Here is a 19195-nt window from a genome sequence, read left to right on the forward strand (position 1 = left end):
CCTAAATAAAAATCCACAGTTTAAATTATAAACAAGAACAAAACAAATTAAGAATGCTGGTAACTAAGTGGGAGCAATTTCGTATGTTAAACTTGACAAAATAATTACAAAGCTACTATCCAGTTAACTGCATTCACATTTACTTAACGCTGTAAGTTGGACAATAGAGCTGTTTACTTCATTAATTTTGACATATACTTTCTCAGGAAATGTCTAGCCAGTCTTCAACCCCCAAAAACTTACACCATGGCATTCAAGGATGATGGGCCGTTTCTACCTGTACCCACTAACAGGAAGTGGCTTCCCACTACAAACTGCTATTTTCCTACAGCACCAATCAGTGTCCATCGAGGTACCAGATGGCATGCCCTCAAACAAATTAGAGGATGACCTCAGAGCCCCAGCTGAAAGAAAACTAAATTCACTTTGCACAGTTTTCTCTTTCTCATTTCACCCCAACACAGTCACAGAGACAACTTCCCAATTTAACAAATACCCCAAGAGCTTAGGGATTCTGGGGTCCCAGGCCTCTACTGCCCCCGAGTCAGGAGACAGGACAGATTACCGAGCCTCGTTGAGTCACCATGTCCTAATCCATTAAATGGGGCCTCTGGACTCTATTCTACCTGCTCACTTCTTAGGGGCGTTGGGAGAAGTAAAGAACACGAGTCCTGGATTTTACGGTTTCCCCAGCTTTTCATGCCTTCTCTTTTGAACTTCATACCCAGCTAGGAAGTAGGTAAGACAGGCTTATATCTCCAACCTATAGATCAGAAGAATGAGGCCCAGGAAAGGAAAGGCCCAGAGTTCATCAAGCCCCAGCTGCAGTCATAGGCACTTGTCTTATTTAATAGGGAGTAAGTGACCTGCCCAAGTTCACACAGCTGGTGCATGATTAAGCTAGGCTGTGAGCCTGGGTTTTTTTTAGTTTAGGTGCCACTGCTTTTAATTTTGTAGGCAATAAAACCTTACATTTAGGAATGCGGGGTGTTATTACACTCGTGGCTAGTGTTACTGAAATTGAACCAAATGGGTTTTGTCCTGGGTTGACTGGGGGGTGGGGGGGCTGTGGAAAGCCTTGGACACTAAAGCGAGGAATATGGACTTAATCTTCCAGAGGAAGCAGCTGCAGGTTTTTTAAGGGTAATAGAAGGTATCCAGTGGTAGCATAATTTGAGGTCAGAGAAGCTACTTCTACAGCCCAGTGCAAGACACCAGGGATCTGTGTCAGTGAGGTATCAGGAAAAGATGAATTTGAGAGACATTGTAGAATAAGAACTATAGGGCTTGATGCCTGAATAAAGGGCTGAATGGGGTGGGGGTGGGCACAAAGATAGTAAATGGTTTTGAGCCTACGAGATAGTTATGGCACAATAGTCCTTCTCCCCTTCTTATTGGTAAGAGAACCCAGGAATGAGCAATGGTTGCCAATAATAATGATTACATTGGTCCAGCCATGTAACTGACCAATGGATGTGAATGGAAATGACACATGTTACTTCCAGGAAATGTCTTTAGAAAAAAAAACACACGTTATTTTGTCCCTTCCTCCCTCCTGCTGACTGGAAGATAGATGGGATGGCTGGAGCTCTGGCAGCCTTCTTGAATTATGAGGAAGAAGTCATGTACCAAGGCTGGCAGGGCAACAAGGAAGGGGGAGCTTGGGTCCCTAATGCCATCGAGCACCATGCCTGCTTTGGACTGACCCTTTTCCAATCTTCTTTTTTTAAAATTTTATTTATTTATTTATTTATTTATTTATTTATTTATTTATTTATTGAATTATAGTCAGGTTACAATGATGTGGCAATTTCCAGTGTAGAGCACAATTTTTCAGTTATACATGAACATACATATATTCATTGTTGCATTCTTTTTCACTGTGAGTCCAATCTTCTTTTGAATAAAAAGAAACTTCTATTTGTTTAAGCTGCTGTTATTTGGGATTTCCTGTCTCTTGTACCCAAAAACTAATACGAACTGAAAATTTTCCTGATAAAAAGAAGGTAAACACAGGAAAGCTGAGAGAAATGAGGGGCAGCATGATGATTGTGAACATAGACTTGGTGCACGGGGCATTCAGTGCATGAGAGCACGCATATGAAACTCTCGGCCTAGCAGAGGGGAGGAACCCAAGAACTCAACGCTGCCGCGGCTTTTCTTTTGCCTGGCCTGGGCAATGGCCTCCTGACTCATCCTCCTAGTAGCCTTCTTGCCTGTTTCCAATTTGTTCTCCACACAGCGGCCAGAGTGATATTCTTAGAATGAATCAGGTTGCATGACTCTTCTACTTAAATCTCTTCAGTGGCTTCCCTCCGCACTTGCCCTCCACCACTTGCCATGGCCCCCGGAGCCAGCACTGTTGGCCTCCTGCCCCCTCTGTAGCTCAGGCCCTGCCAATCACACACCTGTCCACACTGGTCTCCTTCCAGTGACTCCACATACCATGCTAAAGGCCTTCGTACATGCTGTTCCCTCTTCTTGGAAAGCGCACCCCCTTGGTCTGTAAAGGACTCATTTCTTCCCATCCTTCAGGTCTCAGCTGAAACATAACCTCTCTAGAAAGACCTTCTAGGCAGGTCGCAGCTGAGGAGGATTCCTCTCCAACCCCGTTATTAATAATAATAATAATAATAATTACAACCTTGTTTCCTTTAACACCTTCAACAATATATACCATAGATTTTAAATTTCATATTTATTTGTGTTTGACTTGTTATTTGTCTTCCCTGGAAGACTATATATAGACCCCATGAGGGAAAAAAAATGTGTGTTTTACTCTCTAAGTTATATTTAATTGCTGACATGGTGCTTGGTGAATAGTAGGGCCCGATAACTATTAACATTGTTCTTATTTAGGAAGCCATTCATCACTGAGCATTACAGCTCAAGAGGGAGGCTTGGCTCAAGGATTCGACTTGGGAGGTGAGCATGCTTCTCATGAGAGTGGATGCATTCTCTAGGGGCAGGCACGACAAAGGGAGATGGCACAGGATGGAGAATGTCCAGCTAAAGGGAGCAGATCTGGTGGAGGAGAGAGGGGGATGGGAACCATCAGCATGGGATGAGTCCAGAGACCATGGGAGTGGTGGGGTGATCTCAACTCTCTGGCAATCCCTGTTTAAAGATCTGCAGGGGCCCGATAAAGCACTGCTTTTATCAGCAGAAAAACTAAGGCAGAGTAATGGGCCCCCAGGCCAGGCCCTCTGCCCCTCGCTGAAGCTGGAAGCAGGACGTGAGTGTCTTGACACTTAGAGTCCTACCTGGGTTCCCACTTGGCTTAACACCCTGCTGGCCTTAACTCAGCTGTGGCTCTGTCAGGCGGTGGGCCACGTGGGGTGGGGGCGCCGATCACTTGCTGCAGGGCTCACGCTAAGCAGGGCTGGTGGGGCTGTACTGAGGGAAAATTAATAACAGAGTGTGGGGCTGTAGAACGGGGCTGTCAAAAGTGCCAAATCTAAACAGAGATGTGCCCTGAGTCTCACTCCCTAACTCCCAGGTCATTATACCTGTTCTGGGAGACGCCTGCCTTTCCCATGGGCCACTCTCAAGCTGCATTAAAAGGAGAAAAATGCCAAGAAAATGGGAGGTTGCCTAATACTTGGGGCACTATGTTCAGTCTGGGGCCTCCACTTTATGCGGTCATTGATGACCAAGGAGGAGGGTGAGCAAGAGAATGGAGTCTGATCAGGAGAGAGTCCTGGGAGGACTTGCTGAAGGATGAGAGGCCATTAGATTGAAGAGGATGAAACCAGTTCTCAAATATTTAAGGGGCCTTCAGTGCAAGAGGGAGGACCAGCCTGCTTCACTGGGCGCTCAACAGGGACTAAATGCTCTGCCCTGACTAAGGCCTTTCTGTGAATTAACCCATTTCCCAGATGTCCTGAGGCTAGCTTGCCCAAGGTCACAGGCTATAAGAGCTTGAGTGAGGCCCCAAGCCCATATCTGCCCAGATGGTAATGATTTAACAACCAGCCCATGTTGCTTGAATTTCTTTTGTGTGGATACAGAAGATGGAGTTAGGACCCAAGTTAGAAACAACAAGGAATTAATTTAACCAATATTAGGAAGATATTTCTAAATCAGAGCTGTCTGCTGATGGATTGAATGGTCTTTTAAAGTGATGCAATCCTTGTCCCAGAGTGTATTCAGTAGAGACTTCGCGACTCTTGCGAGATTAAGTACAAGTACAATGTACAAGGTGAATGGTGAAACCAGGAGCCAAACTGTCTTTAACCCTGAACTCAGGCTGTACCCAGCCTCTGTGCGCTGCCACCACTGTGTCACTGCATGTATTGACTCAGCTGAAACATGTTTAAAATTTTCAAAAGGAGTTTTACTTACTAGGCTCTGTGCCTTGTCTATTGTGGGGGTGTCAGAGCCCATCTGGCCCGTCTCAGTATGTCTGGGCCTGTCTGGACCAGCCTGCAGGGGCTTTGTTAGCAGGTGGCTCCCATGAGCCTCTCAGGAGAACAAAATGACCAGGTGTGGTAGGGTTGGTGGGTTCCCAGGGCCACTACTTTCAAGCCACCAAGGGAGGGACTGTGGTTGCCCCAAAACTCTTGGGCAGCTCACAGAGCATGGGAGCAGGCATCCAGGTGGGGTGGGGCTGGGGATGCTCAGTGAGGTACCATTTGGAGCACAGCATGTGACACCCATATTCCCTCCCAGCTCAGCCTCTAGGGTACTGGAGCCAAATCTCAGGGGACAGAGGAGCCTGTATTAAATGGAAGGAGAAAACATGAAAAAAATCCGCCCGCAGCTCTGCCATGAGAGCGGGGCTGCAGGGCTTCACAGCAGCCTGGGCGGTGGCAGCCATGCCTGCAGTGGAGTGGGTGGAAAGCACAGGGGGGCACAGTGAGGAGAGCACACCTCCCAGGCCACCGAACACATGGCGATGCCGTGGGGTGAGGGTCCCTTGCTGACGAGTGCCTGCACTGGAGATGCAGGGCACCATGGGACCACCAGGGGCAAACAAAACCACCCCGAAGTTAAAAAATGGAAAAGTTGACAAATGTGGATTTCCTGTCTTGAATAATATCAGCTCACAAATAGATATGGCTGATGTGGCTTACAGGAACCCCCTCCCTTTTCCTCATCTTGGCTCCCTCCAAGGATTCCCACCCTTGTAGGTTTTTTGGCATTGTCTCCTCCCAGTGGTGCAGCCTTTTCCAACAGGTCCCAGAGGGTGAGAATTAAGACCGGATGCCCTTAGGCATCCAAGATAAGAAGCAACTTCCCTCTTACACATCAGACTTGGTACTAGCTGTGCACCATCCTTGGTGGGATCAGGAAGACGGTCATTCCAACCCATTTCTGCAGGGCTTAATTCTCTCTCAGATCCCAATTGAGAAAGGTTGGATGAGCCTTTCCAGCTGGAGAAAGAGCCTTGTACTTAGCTGGGTCTACCTAAGGCAAAAATCCTGGAGGCAAAAGGGCGCTGGCCTCCTCCCAGCAGAGAATAGGGAAATCTAGTGTTTAATGTAACATAGGCTGGAGTAATTTGGGGATCAACTCGACTGGAAAAATGGAATGGTTTCTCAGTGCAATGTGGAGTCAACTTTGCACCTACACTGTCCCAAACTTAGCCCTTGAGAATGCTAATTTTCTGGACAATTTCCTCATTTCTTGATTCTCTTTTCTAAGAGGTGTCATGCATTAATCATAATTTGTGGAATAGTATATTATTGAATATAAATCAAAATATGAAGAAACTAGTCACAAATTAACGATTTCCATGCTTAATTATCAAAGAGCACACAAATAGTGCCACGAAGAAAGGAAAGAATTGTTGAATCAGAAGTGACAGAGAAAAGTGGGCTGTAAAGGAGTAAGGATGGGTGGAAATACAAAACACGCACATGAAATAAGAATACGACGCTACTAGAGGCAGGAACCAGAGGCAACCCTGGGGCAGAGGACCCAGTCCTGAGGTTTATCCTTGGTTGCCCGGGGCGCCAGGCTCTCCCACCTCAGCGGTGTTGAACCTCAACCCTGGCGGCACCAGGAGCCGGCGGGCTGGCTCCTCCCCCGCGGCCCGCCCCTGCCTATGAGACCCCGCCCACCGGCCCCCACTGTTTGTACTGCCCTCCCGCCCTGCGCCCCCTGGCGGAGAGAACCTCGGCCCCGCCTCCTCTCAAAGGCCTTGGCCTTGCGGGGACCACCTGCACACCCGCGGTTTCTCCCTGACCGAATGAGGGGCTCCCGCATCGTCGCTAGGCCCCCAGAGCCTGGCCCGCCCAGAGCCGGTGCTGAAGAGCTAATGCAGACGTGCCTCGGATCACGCCTCACCTGCAGAACTCCACCTGCCGGGTCCTCCATAATCATCCCTCGGCCTCAGAGGGACTCTAAGTGGCCCATCCGCCCTGGGAGAGAGGACCCCAGCCTAGGCTCACGTCCTCCCACTACCTTGTCCACTAAGGCCAGGTCGGAAGGGGAACGCTTTAGGAAGGAACTTTTAATGTGCTTCTCTGAGAAAATGATATGTAAAAACCGAGTGTGCCCTTCAACTTTACTTCCCAAGCCCTGTTGATATAAAATATGAGTTTCTATGGAAGATGAGAAGACAGGTTTTGTTGAGGGAGAAAAAACAAAATGTTCCCTCTTTATATTAAAGATAAACACAAACATACATGTTGTCATGCATTCTCACTGAAAATGCAATAAAATGTAATGGAAAAAATCGCACATAACATCCCGCAGAAAACAATATATGTATTTTCCAAGAATTTTCTATGCATATTATGTATCTCTATATTTTTAATTGGTAACATCCTATATAACACTATTTTGTGTGCTCCTTTAAAAAATATTACATCATGACTGTTTTCCTACCTGATTAATAATCTTCGAAGGATGATTTTTTAAAAGTGTTGCCTAACATCATATGGATATGCTGTGATTTATTTAACAGCTTAAATTCTGGACATTCACCTGATTTCTGATTCTCCCCTGCTGCAGAATGCATCCTGCTGAAGAATCTTGACACAAATTGATTATCCCATTAGAACAGCTTCCTAGAAGGCGAATTCCTGGGTTAAAGTTAAGAACTTGTAAAGGCTCCCCTGACATACTGTTAAACTGTTTTCCAGAAAGGTGGTGCTAATTTTCCTTCTCACCATCAATATGTGAGAAACAACCCACCTGCCCCACCACCAACAATAACAACTTTCTCCAGCATTGAATTATATTCATTTAAATTTTTGTCAACTCTAGAGGAGAAAAAGCAATTCTCTTTGTAGTTTTAATTTGTGGTTCTTTGATTCAGGAGGCTGTGTGTTTCATTATATTGGCTATATGTATTTCTTTCTTTCTGGTTGTCAGTTTTTTTATTTTTAGCGAATTTTTGAGGAGATGAGTTTTTCTGATCGGTAACTAAAACTAGTTTATACAATAGGAATTTTTACCTCTTGTCATGTTTGCTGCAAATATTTTTCCTAGTGTAACATTTGCTTTTTAAATAAGTTTATATTTTTTTGGAGAACAGAAATCTAAAATTGTATGTATGGTGTAATCAGATACACCAGTTTTTTCCTTCACATTTCTTCTGAGATTTTATGCTTAACAATTCTCTGCCATCTCAGGATTGATTAAATATTCACTTTGTTTTCTGGAGCTTGTTCATGGTTTCTTCTTTTACACCTGAAATTTATTTTGTGGCTGGTGAGAGGTTGGGTTCTAATTTGATTTTTCATCCAAGCATCCAATCTCCCCATTACCATTTATTGAATAATCTATTGCTTCCTAATTGGTTTCTTTCTCAAATATGGGGTTCTCACATGCTAGGATTTATTTCAGGGGTTTCCATTAGGTCCCGTTGACCTGTCATTACTGATTTTTCAGTAATGCCACAGGGACAATTACCTTAGTTTTATAAAACATTTTAGTATCTAGTGGAGAAAGTCCCCCTCGATGGTCTTCTCTTTCAAAAACAGTTAAGCTATTCTCTTTTATTTATTAAAACTTCCTGAGAATCAGTAGGTATTCCCCTTTAAAATACCTAATTTTGTGTTTTCTTTTTTTCCCTTGATTAGATTTATTAGAAGTTGGTATCTTTTGGATTTACAAGTTCTGTTTTTCTGTTTTCAGATTCATCAACTCCTGTCTTTGTTATAAAACTAACTTGTCCCCCTGAAGCTTGTTTTGTTCTTCTAATGAATTCAATTTATTTTCATGTTCCTTTTTTTTCAATGAAAAACTATAAGGATATTTTTCATGTGAGAACAACTTTGGTCACATCCTGAGCTTTGATATATACAGTTATCATTGTAATTTTTAGAATCGTCTTCACTGGAAATTTTGAATGATTCTCTTTTGACCAAGTTATAATTGAGGTGATTGCTTTAAAAGTCCCCCCCCAAAAGTTTCGTTTTAATTGAAGTTTTATGGCCTTGTAGTTAGAGAATATATCTGAAATTTTTTTCTGATGTTTTGAGACATGTGGCCAAGAAGTTGATTGATTTTTGTAAATGTTTGATGGATGCTTAAAAAGAAAATGTATTATTCGTTTATAGGCTACAAAGTTCAATACGTAACAGTCAATTAAAACTCAGATCCTCCATCTCCTTATTTATTTTTGCATAAAAGTTCACAGTAGTACTGTGTATAGTGTTTTTATCCATATTAAATGCTTCCTTTGGACCATGTAATGATTCTTGTGCTGAATTCAACTGGGTTTAAAACGAGGACTTCTACTCAATTGCCCTTTGGTTTGTACTTACCTAATAAATCTTTGCTATTCATTTATTTTTCTGGGTCCTTCCGTTTTAGGTATCTCTTTTGTAACCTGCATAAAATTAAATTTTGCTTTTAAATCCTATCTAAGTAAGGGACAGTGTCTTCTAATTGGGGAAGTAAATTCAATTATGTTGATTGTTATAAATTTTAGGTTTGGTTTCCTCTCATCTTGTTTCATGCTTTCTGTCTTTAAGCTCTTCCTTCCTGCTTCCTTATTTTTCTGTCTCTGATGTCGCTGGTGTGTCTCATCCAGGAGTGTGGACAAAGCACATTTTCAGGGTAGGGAAGAGGGGAGGCTCTCAGGCAGGATGTTGGAGGCTCAGGTCTGCTGCTCTCTGGCTCTGTGACTCAAGGCTCATTACTTAACTTCCTAGTGCCTCAGTTTCCTCACCTGCAGGCTAGGGATGATAACAGTCTCTACACCTCACAGAGTTGTGTCATTAAGTGAAATAATACCTGGCTGATGCTCCTGTCATCAATACTACACTTTCAAAATTCTACCTGTGGTTACCTTTAGGTTTAAAAAAATAGGGAGGGAAGGTATAGCTCAGTGGTAGAGCACATGCCTAGCATGCACAAGGTCCTGGGTTCAATCCCCAGTAACTCCATTAAAAAATAAATAAATAAACCTAATTACCTCCCCCCACCAAAAAACAAAACCAAAAATGATTTAAACTGTATTTCTCTAATTATTAAAATTGAATGATTAGGCTTTTAAAATTCTTTTCTGCCTATTTGGCATGCTTTTACTAACCTTTCTAGACTTCTCTCAACTTTTTAATCTGAGGGTTTGCAACCCTCTCATTACTATGGAATTATTATTTTTATTTCATACATTTACTCTTTCCAGAATCTACTTTTTCTTCGACATTAGAATTTGGCTTTGCCATCATGCTTAAATGTAGCCTGGATTTCATGTGTACCTGGTTTCAATGCTGTCCACCTGCCTTTCTTTCATATTGTTTTATTATTAAGATCTTAATTGTGATTCATCCCTTGGTCAACTGATACACAAGCTCCCCCAAAAGTGTAACCTTCTGAGCCCACAAAACTCCAAGAATGACCTCTGTTCCTGTTGTTTCCTGACATGAATGCCCTAATGTCTCCTGGAATTTAGGATTCCTGGGGGAAAGTCTCCTCTGTGTTGCCTATGTGCTTCTAGGATAGTTTAACCTTATGATTCAGTAAATTTTCCAGAAAAAAAAATTTCCCCCTATTCTAACTGGAAAACAGGAAACTTTTTGATCTGCCTAATCCTATCCCCCTACCCCGACTCCTCCGGCCGGCCAATCCTGAAAAAGTTTTCTTCCTGTATGTCCTTGTTTATGCTTTTACCCAATTCATTCTGGTTTCTTCCTCCAAAGCAACTCTAGTTCTAGGAGTTAGCCTTGATTCTGTAGCTTCCAATTCTTTCCCACTTACCCTCTTCTCTCAACTCTGTTCTTGTCTTCATTCGGAGAAAACCTTTCCGTTTGTCCAACACATTCCACATTTTAAAAAAATTCAGTGCCCCACTCATTTTGCTAAAACAACTTTCCTTTTCTGTGAACTCTGCTTACGTGAGCCAGATACGTTTTCATTTCACATCTGCCCACTCTTCTCCATCACCGAGATTACATTTTCTTGCACCATTAGGGAAGCCCAAAAATCTTCAAATGTTACTTTTTGTTCCTCATAATTAAACATATTTCGGCATCTTCAGAATTCTTTTCCTCTTCCTTAATGCTGCAGATTTGTTTCAAAGGCCTCCTGTAGGATTCCCCTTCCCTCCTCCTGTCTTCCCTGCCTTCCTCACTCTCCTCCACTCCCTGCCGCGAATTCATCTTCAAATCAGGAGTGATCTCTCCAGACCTTTCACGCAGCAGGACTGCCTTAGGCTGCTCCTCAGCCCTATGGGGTGCTGACTTCCCCCACCTCCAGCTAGAGGGCAGGGTTCCTGGGCTCACAGGCTTCATCCAATGTGACAGGATCCTTTTCCATCCTTACTATTTCCTACCTCATACCCTAAACCAGCAGTTTGCAACCCTTTAAAATCACGGACTCCTGCTAGTAAATTTTTTTGAGCATGCACCCTCCCCTGGCTATATGTATATTTATTATAAATTGTCCACATGTATTACAGTCTTCCTGCATATTAAAATTAGCAAAGTGTCCATTTTTTTTTCAAAAAAAATAATCAGGAATAGAAGTTCTGATCATTTTCTGCCGTCCCAGGGGGTCACTGCGCATGCATTACAACCTCTGGTTCATTGTTATCAGGGTTCTTCCCAGTTCTGCCCAGTGCACAAGGCTGTCGAGTTGGGCGCTTGAGTCAACCCCATGCAGTGTGCTTCCTCCTGTAGATCTGCCTGCGCCTTTCTTGGAGTTGAAGCCCCCTGCGGGCCGTGGTAGGAGACTGAAGGAAGGAGCCGGAGAGGTGGAGGGACTTGTTCTTGCTCCTAGCTTCTGGCTGGTGCAGACCTGGGTGTCTGGGGCAGAGGCAGAAGAGGCCGGAGAAAGGAAGCTTCTTTTTATCTTCCCTACGATGGGAAGGGGAGAAAGAATGGCCAGGAATTGCTTTTCTCCAATTCCAGCAGCCAGGTCTCCAGACTCAAATTTCTCATGAAAAGGCCAAGGTGCAGACATAGATGAAAGTTCACGTCATCACCACCAGAGACCTGCTGATAGGCTGGAAGGCCTGAGATGCTGACACAGCCTGTGCGCAGAACTTGGAGCCTCAGGAGAGAAGAGGCCAAAGGGATTCCGCTCAAGAGGCTGGGAGGTCATTTACAAAACCTGGCTTGGGATCACAAGACTCAGCCCCTGCTCTCCGCGCTATGGGCGGCCCTGTGGCTCCTCCCAGGGAGATAAACACCCACATGTGAGCCGACAGACTTCTGTTCGGGGCGTGCCGGGAAAGCCCCCTCCCCCAGCCTGCCGCCATTCGACCTGGGGCCTCAGATGGTCTCTCCACCAACAAGGCTGCCTGGTGTGTGACAGTGTTTAATGAGGAGGTTCCTGCGATGGGCTCTGGGAGGCCTGTGGGAGGTGGGCACGCGGCCAGGAGAATCCCAGAGAATATGCCGAGTGCCACAACTGTCAGGCCTCAGAACCCATGATGTAATGCCTCGCCGGGGTCCAAGGAAAACAAGCCCGCTGTTGATGCTGCCCTCCCAGCAACCAGGCTCTGCCCTCCCGATAGCAGGCTCTTCTGAGTAATTACTAACTCCCTCTCCCCCCTAGGAAGGAGGAAAGGTGAAAAACCCTTATTGTCGCATAAAAGCCAACCCCAGATATGAGAAATGTCTTTGAAAATGTCTCGCTGAAGAGGGATTTCCATAGCAACTTCAGAAGTGTGTGTATACAGCCAGAGATGCATCCGGGCTGATGAAACCCACCTGGAATGCGAACACACGCCCTGCTCTGGGCAGCAACAGAGGGGAGTTTTTCTAGAACCTGTCACTCTGCTATGCAACCTTGGGCAAGTCCTTTACCCACTCTGCTGTCTCAGGTGACAGAACCGTCATCCGATCAGGCTGAGAGAGAGCAAGGTCATCTTGCCAACATCGTCCTCCCACCCTGGTCCAAGGCTTCCATCCTCCAAGGCAGCCCCTGCTTCCAGGTTCTGTCCGGTCTCTGGTTGAATAATTCCTGTCTCAAAGTCTCTGCCAATCTTACTTATTATTTGATATTGGGGAAGGAAAGTGGGCATTTAAGCTGGATTCTGAGAGAAACCGCTCGGTCTTTTTTTAAAGCGCTTTTTGCCTGATTAGGAAAAAATGTATTTATTCATACATGCTTTCACAGCTCCGTAGGTCAGATGCCTGGGAGAGTCGCCGAGACCCTGAGATTTGAGTGCAGAAGGTTCACTGGGGCTGCTCTTAGGGTCGGCACCCATGGGCCGTAGAGGGAGGAGGTGAAGTGCCATGGGACCCCTCCATCCCTTGGAGAGCCCGGGAGCCTGGGAGGCCCGCAGAGCTGTTCTGCCGGAGGTAAAGGCCTGGGCCTTTCAGCTTCTGCACTGACAGGGCACTGGATGCTTGCTGCCCCGGGCAGCAGACTTGAACTTGGCTGAGGCAACTCCCTTCATCCAGGGCAATTCTGCCAGAACCGACAACCCCAGCTGAGGGGCCGAGAGCCTGGGCCCAGAGGAGGCGTCTGGGTGACTGGTGCATCACTGCAATCATTACACTCAGAGATGGTTGAATTTAATGTGAAGTCAGCCCTGAAGACAGTGTGACAGAACGGTTAAGAGCACTGACATCGGAGGCAGGCAAAACAGCAAGACTGGGATTTAAGTGTCAATCTCAGTGGCTTTGAGACGCTCAGATCTGGAAAGTCACCAGGAGAGTCCAGGCCACAGTTTCCTTGTAAGTGCAGGATTCAGCCTGGGCTGGTGAAACAAATATGAAGTTCAGAGTCAGAAGCAAGTTCAAATTCTGGCTCCGTATTTACCGGCTCTGTGACCTTGGGCCAGTTAATTTACGTCAGTTTCCTCCACTCTAAAACCAGGGCAGTCACAGTGTCTCTATCTTAGGTCAACTGTGAGGACAAATGGAGATATCAGTGAAGCATCCCACATGGAACTGGCACAGGGTAAACTCCCCAAAATGGGCAACGACATCCCACGTGCTTTAATATACCTCGTGTGAGATCTAAGCAGAAGCCTTTTGGTCAAAGGGCCTTTTCACCAGAGGAGGGAAAACTTTAGGAGAAGTTTTGATTTGCTCGTTGCTTCTCTGTACCTTTGCCTTAGACTTCAGCTGGGGCTTGTCAGTCATCTCTGCAGACAGAGGCCCGGTGGTCTGATGGGGACCTGGTTAATCCAGCCTCAGGGTGGAGGCCATGGAGACCCATTCAGTGCCAAATAACATACAACAGAGTACTTGGGTTGGAACCCAAGCATTTGCAAGCTATGCTTTGAAGCATGCTTATCTTCCAATAAAAAATCATCACCAAAAAAAATCACTTCTGACAGGTTTGATAAACAATGCAATTCACTTGCTGCTACTTTGCTCCACGTGCAGCCCTTCCTCTCATCTGAAAAATGGAACGATGATATACACCAGAGAGGGTTGATTTGAGGACATGGAAGATTTCAAACACCTTAAAGGGCTATACAGATTCAATTATTATTATTGTTAGAAGACTCAGCTTCAATCAATTAGAAAGGAAAACAGAAAGAGTATATAGTTCTATCTACAGTAGGAATTGGTTTGTTCTGTTTATAAGAAAGCAGCCACAAAATTCTCAAGAGTTCTCAAGGGATCTCTGTTATTATTAGGAATTGTCACTATCCTTGTATTACAGTGCACAGTTCACATACATTATCTTGTTTGACCCCAACAACAAATCCTATAAAGTAGGCATTATCCCCAGCTTGCAGATGAGAAAACTGAGGCCCAGAGAGGTAAAGTGACTGGCACCATATTGCTCAGCTAAGGGTACTATGAGGAGTTTGGGGTTGGAACCCAAGCATATGCTTCTCCATTGCAGAAAGAGTGCCTGCTTACCAGGCAAGTTTCATGAGGCGCAGTGAAATACCAGGACCCGTGTAAATGACACAGGATGCTTGACCTGGCCTCCCAGCATACTAAAAATAACCTCTCCCAAGGGAACACGTCTTCCTTCTATCTCAAGTGATCCTCATTTTAAAATGAGGACACTAAGGCCCAGAGAGGTCAAGTGACTTGCTCAACGTCTCACGGCTACTTAGGGACAGAATCCAGATTTTTCACCTAGGTGTTCAGATTCCACACATGAAATCAGAGAAAATGAATATCCAGGACCAGCTTGAAAGGGAGAGGAGTCACCAAAGGCAACTTGAAGATGGAGGTGGGAGGAGGGTGCCACAGGCCTACCCTTGAGCCTCGGGGATGGCAGTTCTGAGGGGCTGGCATTAGGTGTAGAGCTCCCGATCCTTATAGGCCAACCCCCTTCTCTCCCACCAGTCACTTCTCTGAGTCACTGCCCAGCCACCAGTCTCCTAAAACAATGTTTCCCAAAGTATGTCCCATCAGTACAGTGCTTCTCAAACTTTAAGGTGCACAAACTTTATAGAGGACAGTATGGAGATTCCTCAAAAAAACTGAAAATAGACTTACCATATGACCCAACAATCCCACTCCTGGGCATATATGCAGAGAAAAATATAATTTGAAAAGACACATGTACCCCAGTGTTCACAGCAGCACTATTTGCAACAGTCAAGACATGGAAACAACCCAAATGTCAATCGACAAATGACTGGACAAAGAAGATGTGGGGGATATATATATATATATGTATATATAGACATATATATATATATGTATATATAGACACACACACACACACACACATAATGGAATACTACTCAGGCATAAAATAAAGAATAAGATGATGCCATTTGCAGCAACACAGATGGACCTTGAGATTGTCATTCTAAGTGAAGTAAGTCAGAAAGAGAACGAAAAATACCATATGATATCGCTTGTATGTGGAATCTAAAAAAAGGACACAAAGGAACTTATCTACAAAACAGGAACAGACTCACAGACATAGAGAACAGACTTATGGTTGCCAGAGGGTAAAGAGGGTGGGAAGGAATAAATTGGGAGTTCGAAATTTGCACCTGTTGCGGAGTGATGGAAATGTTAGCTATCTTTCTTGTGGTGGTGGTTTCATGGGTGTACACATCTATCAAAAGTCATCAAATTGTACATCTGAAATATGTGCAGTTTACTGTGCAGGAATCACACCACAATAAATGTGTTAAAAAAATAGGTAAGTGACTTCAGATTGATAACAGGTTTTAGTTGTGATGTGTTACAGGTCAGTGAAGTGAGTCCTGCTCTTATAAGAATGTTTAAGGTATAACAAGTCCTAATTCATTTTCTGCTTAATTTAAACTACTTCTATACATTAAAAAAGCCATTAATTTAAGCATTATATATAATTTTATATTTGAAATTTTTATCCCTGCAAATATCCTACCTCTCAAACAATTAAAATGAAGTGATGAGGAAAATAATCAGTTTCTTTAAAGAGTTTTACTTGTGGGTGACATAAAAAGCAGAAAGTCTTTGGGAAAGAAACCAGAACCGGTTTTATTCTTGTAACCCTACCTTTCAAGCTAAGGAAATAGAAATGTTGACAGAAATATTCATTGCAGAAAAGTACATAGTTCTTAACAATCGGATTTTTGAAGATCATTCAACAATATCTCAAAATATTTTCTGAAAATAAAAGATATTAATACTTTTGTTTAATATTATTGTTTGCTTAAAAATGCTTGTAAAACATCACAAAAGGACTCAGATTAAATATAACGAATTAATCAACAACTACGAAAACCTTTAAGATGCACACAAATCACCAGTGAACTTGTTAAAATGCAAATTCTATTCAGTCCTGAGATTCTGCATTCTAACAAGTTCCCATTGATGCTCATGAGGCTGGTCTGTGGACCAAAGTTTTGAGCACTGAGGCATCAAGAGTGATGTCCAATGAAAAGCGTTTGTGTGTGAATACTTTTGAGAAAACCTGGATTAGACAAAATTAAACCAGTTTCATTACTGCAGGACTTCTCAGAGCCTTTAAACTGCTAGAGGGCATCCTCAGTTGCCAAGAGGGAGAGAGGGTACAGAAACTTCAAAGTATTATACTCTAGAAAAGGTTGACGATACAACCAGAATGCTTTGATATATTGGTTTACAAAGAGGGAACAGGAAATGAGAACGATTATATATGCGTTTTCCCCAACTTACCTTGGTTCCAGTATTTCCATGTTGCTGCAGGTATTCAGCCCCAACTCGGCCCTCCCCTTCCCCATTTTCTCCTGAGCTGTCTAGGTACATGCCTGTCTCCTCCGTCAGACCACATGCATCCTGGCGCCCCTGCTCCTCCGCCTTTCCCCCAGCCCAGCACGAGCTGCGTGCTCAGAGGACCCGGTCTAGCGGAGAACAGAACCCGCGGAAATACCTTTCGCAGACGCGGACGGTCCAGGCGGCGATGATCCACAGTGAGATGCTGAACACGAGCAGCACGGTGCCGGGGCAGATGGTCATGAGGGTTTTCATGACGAAGCGCGTGTTGAAGTTGATCTTGTTGAGGGCCCCGATGCTGCGGGACGAGGCGTCGGTGAAGAGCTTGCTGTGCAGCAGCATGACGCGCGCGATCAGGTACAGGCGCAGGAACATGGGGATGGACAGGATGATGTCCACGTCGGCCTCCGCCCGCGAGGGAGTGTAGGAGAAGGCCAGGCGCGCGGTCCAGAAGAACTTGTACTCGCCGGGAATGGGGTGGATGGCGCACACCAGCATCTCCAGGCTGATGTAGAGGATGCGCTCGTAGGTCATGGCTATCCGCCAGTCGTCTGCACCGTTGTCAATCACGAAGAGCTGGTGGGAGCAGAGAGCCTGTTAGCGCAGCCAGGATGGAACCGCACCGTGGGGTGACGGAGGGCGGGGCAGTCGACCCGCGTTAGGGCCCTCTTGGGAGGCCTCGCTTGGGTAGTGAGAGCCCTGGACCAGGAGTCATGTGACCTGACAAAGACACGTTCACTCTCTGAGCCTCCATTTCTGTAAATTGCTTCCCTAGGTCCCTTCCAGCTCAAAGGTGACCCCAAACCGGCTGTTTCATGATAAGGAAGAAGAGCAGCTCACTTGCATTGAACGCAGGCCCCTGAGCCCCTGCCAGGCCCGGAGCTGAGCCCTGGAGGGGGATACGGAGATGAAAAAGCTGTTTCCTGAGTAAACTCACGGGGTTGACCCAGACTCCTCTCCCCACTTGGAGAAGAGACTGGTGAGCGTCTGCTGGCAGGGCTTTGCTCTTTGACGGTGCAGGGGGTGTTAGCGGGGTGGGCCTGGGAGCCAGGCTGCCTGTGTCTGGATCCTGATCCTAACACTAGCTCTGTGATCCTGGGCAAGTGACTAAGCCTCTCTGTGCCTCAGTTTCCTCACCTGGGGACAATGATAATATCACGTGCTGCCTAATGGTCGTTGTGAGGCTGCAGTGGGCTAGTATATACCAAGTGCCGAGAACCCTGCCTCGCACTCTGTGAGTATTAGCTATGGTTATTTTTAGCATTATTAATCAGTGGGGTCTCTTTCTATAAATGAAGGTGGGGCTCAGTGATGTCAAAGTTCTCTTCCAGCCCTAACCTTCCTTCCACAAAGCTGAGACTCCTGTTGTCACAACAGGAGGAATGGCAAAGCAGCTGAAAAGAATGTACACTGACACCTGCTGTGTGCCCGGCTTGGGCTCGGTGCTGGGTTCACATCCAGGGGAGGCCCAGGCTGGTTCTCAAGGAGGTCCCACTGTGGGCCCCCCATGCCTGATGACTGTGACAGGGGCCTCACATCTTTCCTCTCTGTGGCCCCAAGCTCCACATCTGTGATGTGAGAGGCCTCTAAGGTCCAGCTTGGGCATTCTGAAGGTTCTGATTCTTGGAGAGGGAGGCCCGAGATCAGGGGCCTGTGCTGGGTGTGGGGGCCTCCTGGGCAGGTGTGAACCTCACTACTGAGAGGGGACAGAGTTGCTTATCCTCACGCCCTGTCCTCTCTGTGCTGGGCCCTGGCCCCTTCAGCTCGCTCTGTCCTGGCTCACCCATGTACACAGCCACCCATGCTGCTGGCTCCAGGGCTACAGAGAGCAGTTCTACACGCAGCTGCTTGCACTGGCCTGTAAGGCCGGGGTGGGGGTGGGGGGGCAGGGTCCCACAGCAGCACGAGCTGCTGCTCCGGATGCATTGGTACCTCCTAGCCAAGGGAGCAGCCCACGAATCCCAGGAAGGATTTATGGCCAGAAGGGAATTAGGCTGCATTACAAAGAAATGAATGTTGGGGCCAGGGTTGGGTGGAAGAAGTTTTATTTAACCTGGAAATACACTCTCAGCATGGAAGGAGGAACAGAGAGGTCAGGTCAGCGTGGACTGGGCACGCTGAGCTCAGCCTTCCTCTCCCCCAACCTCACCTCCACTTCACAGGGAGTTTAGGGACTGGGAGGCCCTGTCTGTCCCGCAATTTCCTCCATGGTCTGGGCCAAGGAAACCTTCTGCTGTGTTTTGAAGTTAGTCACCAAGCATCTTCTCTCCTGCCTCCTTCACTGCCTCCCTTACTAGGCCCCAGCCTCACAACCAAGGAAGAAGAGAAAACTGCGGCACCCATGCCTGGGCCTCTGAGGGTACAAAGGACCCATCCAGGGATCTGTGTCATGTCTGAGACAAACTCAAGGTGAACCAATCAAGTCACCTGACTTGAGCAACAGGGGTCTCCTGACTGCCTTGCTTTTGAGGTCTGCCTGTGACATTCTGTCTGCCACAAGGAGCAGGTACCAGGCAACTTGGTGGGCTGCCCAGAGGCAAGGACAGCTGCAAAAGTGCACAGGGAGGGGAGGCAGGCTGTGCGAGCAAGTCTCTCACCTTGCTGGACCTCAGCTTCCCCTTCCTCCTGCCCTGGGACCTTACAGGGCTATCATGGGGAATAAAGGAGATAATGAG

At 46.0% G+C, this 19195-nt stretch overlaps 1 protein-coding gene across 4 annotated transcripts in view; it reads right to left on the minus strand.

Moving 5' to 3' along the window:
• Positions 1 to 19195, minus strand: part of KCNN3 (potassium calcium-activated channel subfamily N member 3) — a 153291-nt gene that overhangs the window by 49747 nt on the left and 84349 nt on the right. For all 4 annotated transcript variants that reach the window (XM_074349498.1, XM_074349497.1, XM_074349500.1 and 1 more), the window contains exon 3: positions 16678 to 17096. In XM_074349498.1, coding sequence (XP_074205599.1) covers positions 16678 to 17096 — 419 coding nt within the window. The remainder of the gene's footprint in view (positions 1 to 16677; positions 17097 to 19195) is intronic.

The sequence above is a fragment of the Camelus bactrianus genome, chromosome 21, assembly GCF_048773025.1.
Source record: "Camelus bactrianus isolate YW-2024 breed Bactrian camel chromosome 21, ASM4877302v1, whole genome shotgun sequence".
Lineage (NCBI taxonomy): Eukaryota > Metazoa > Chordata > Mammalia > Artiodactyla > Camelidae > Camelus > Camelus bactrianus.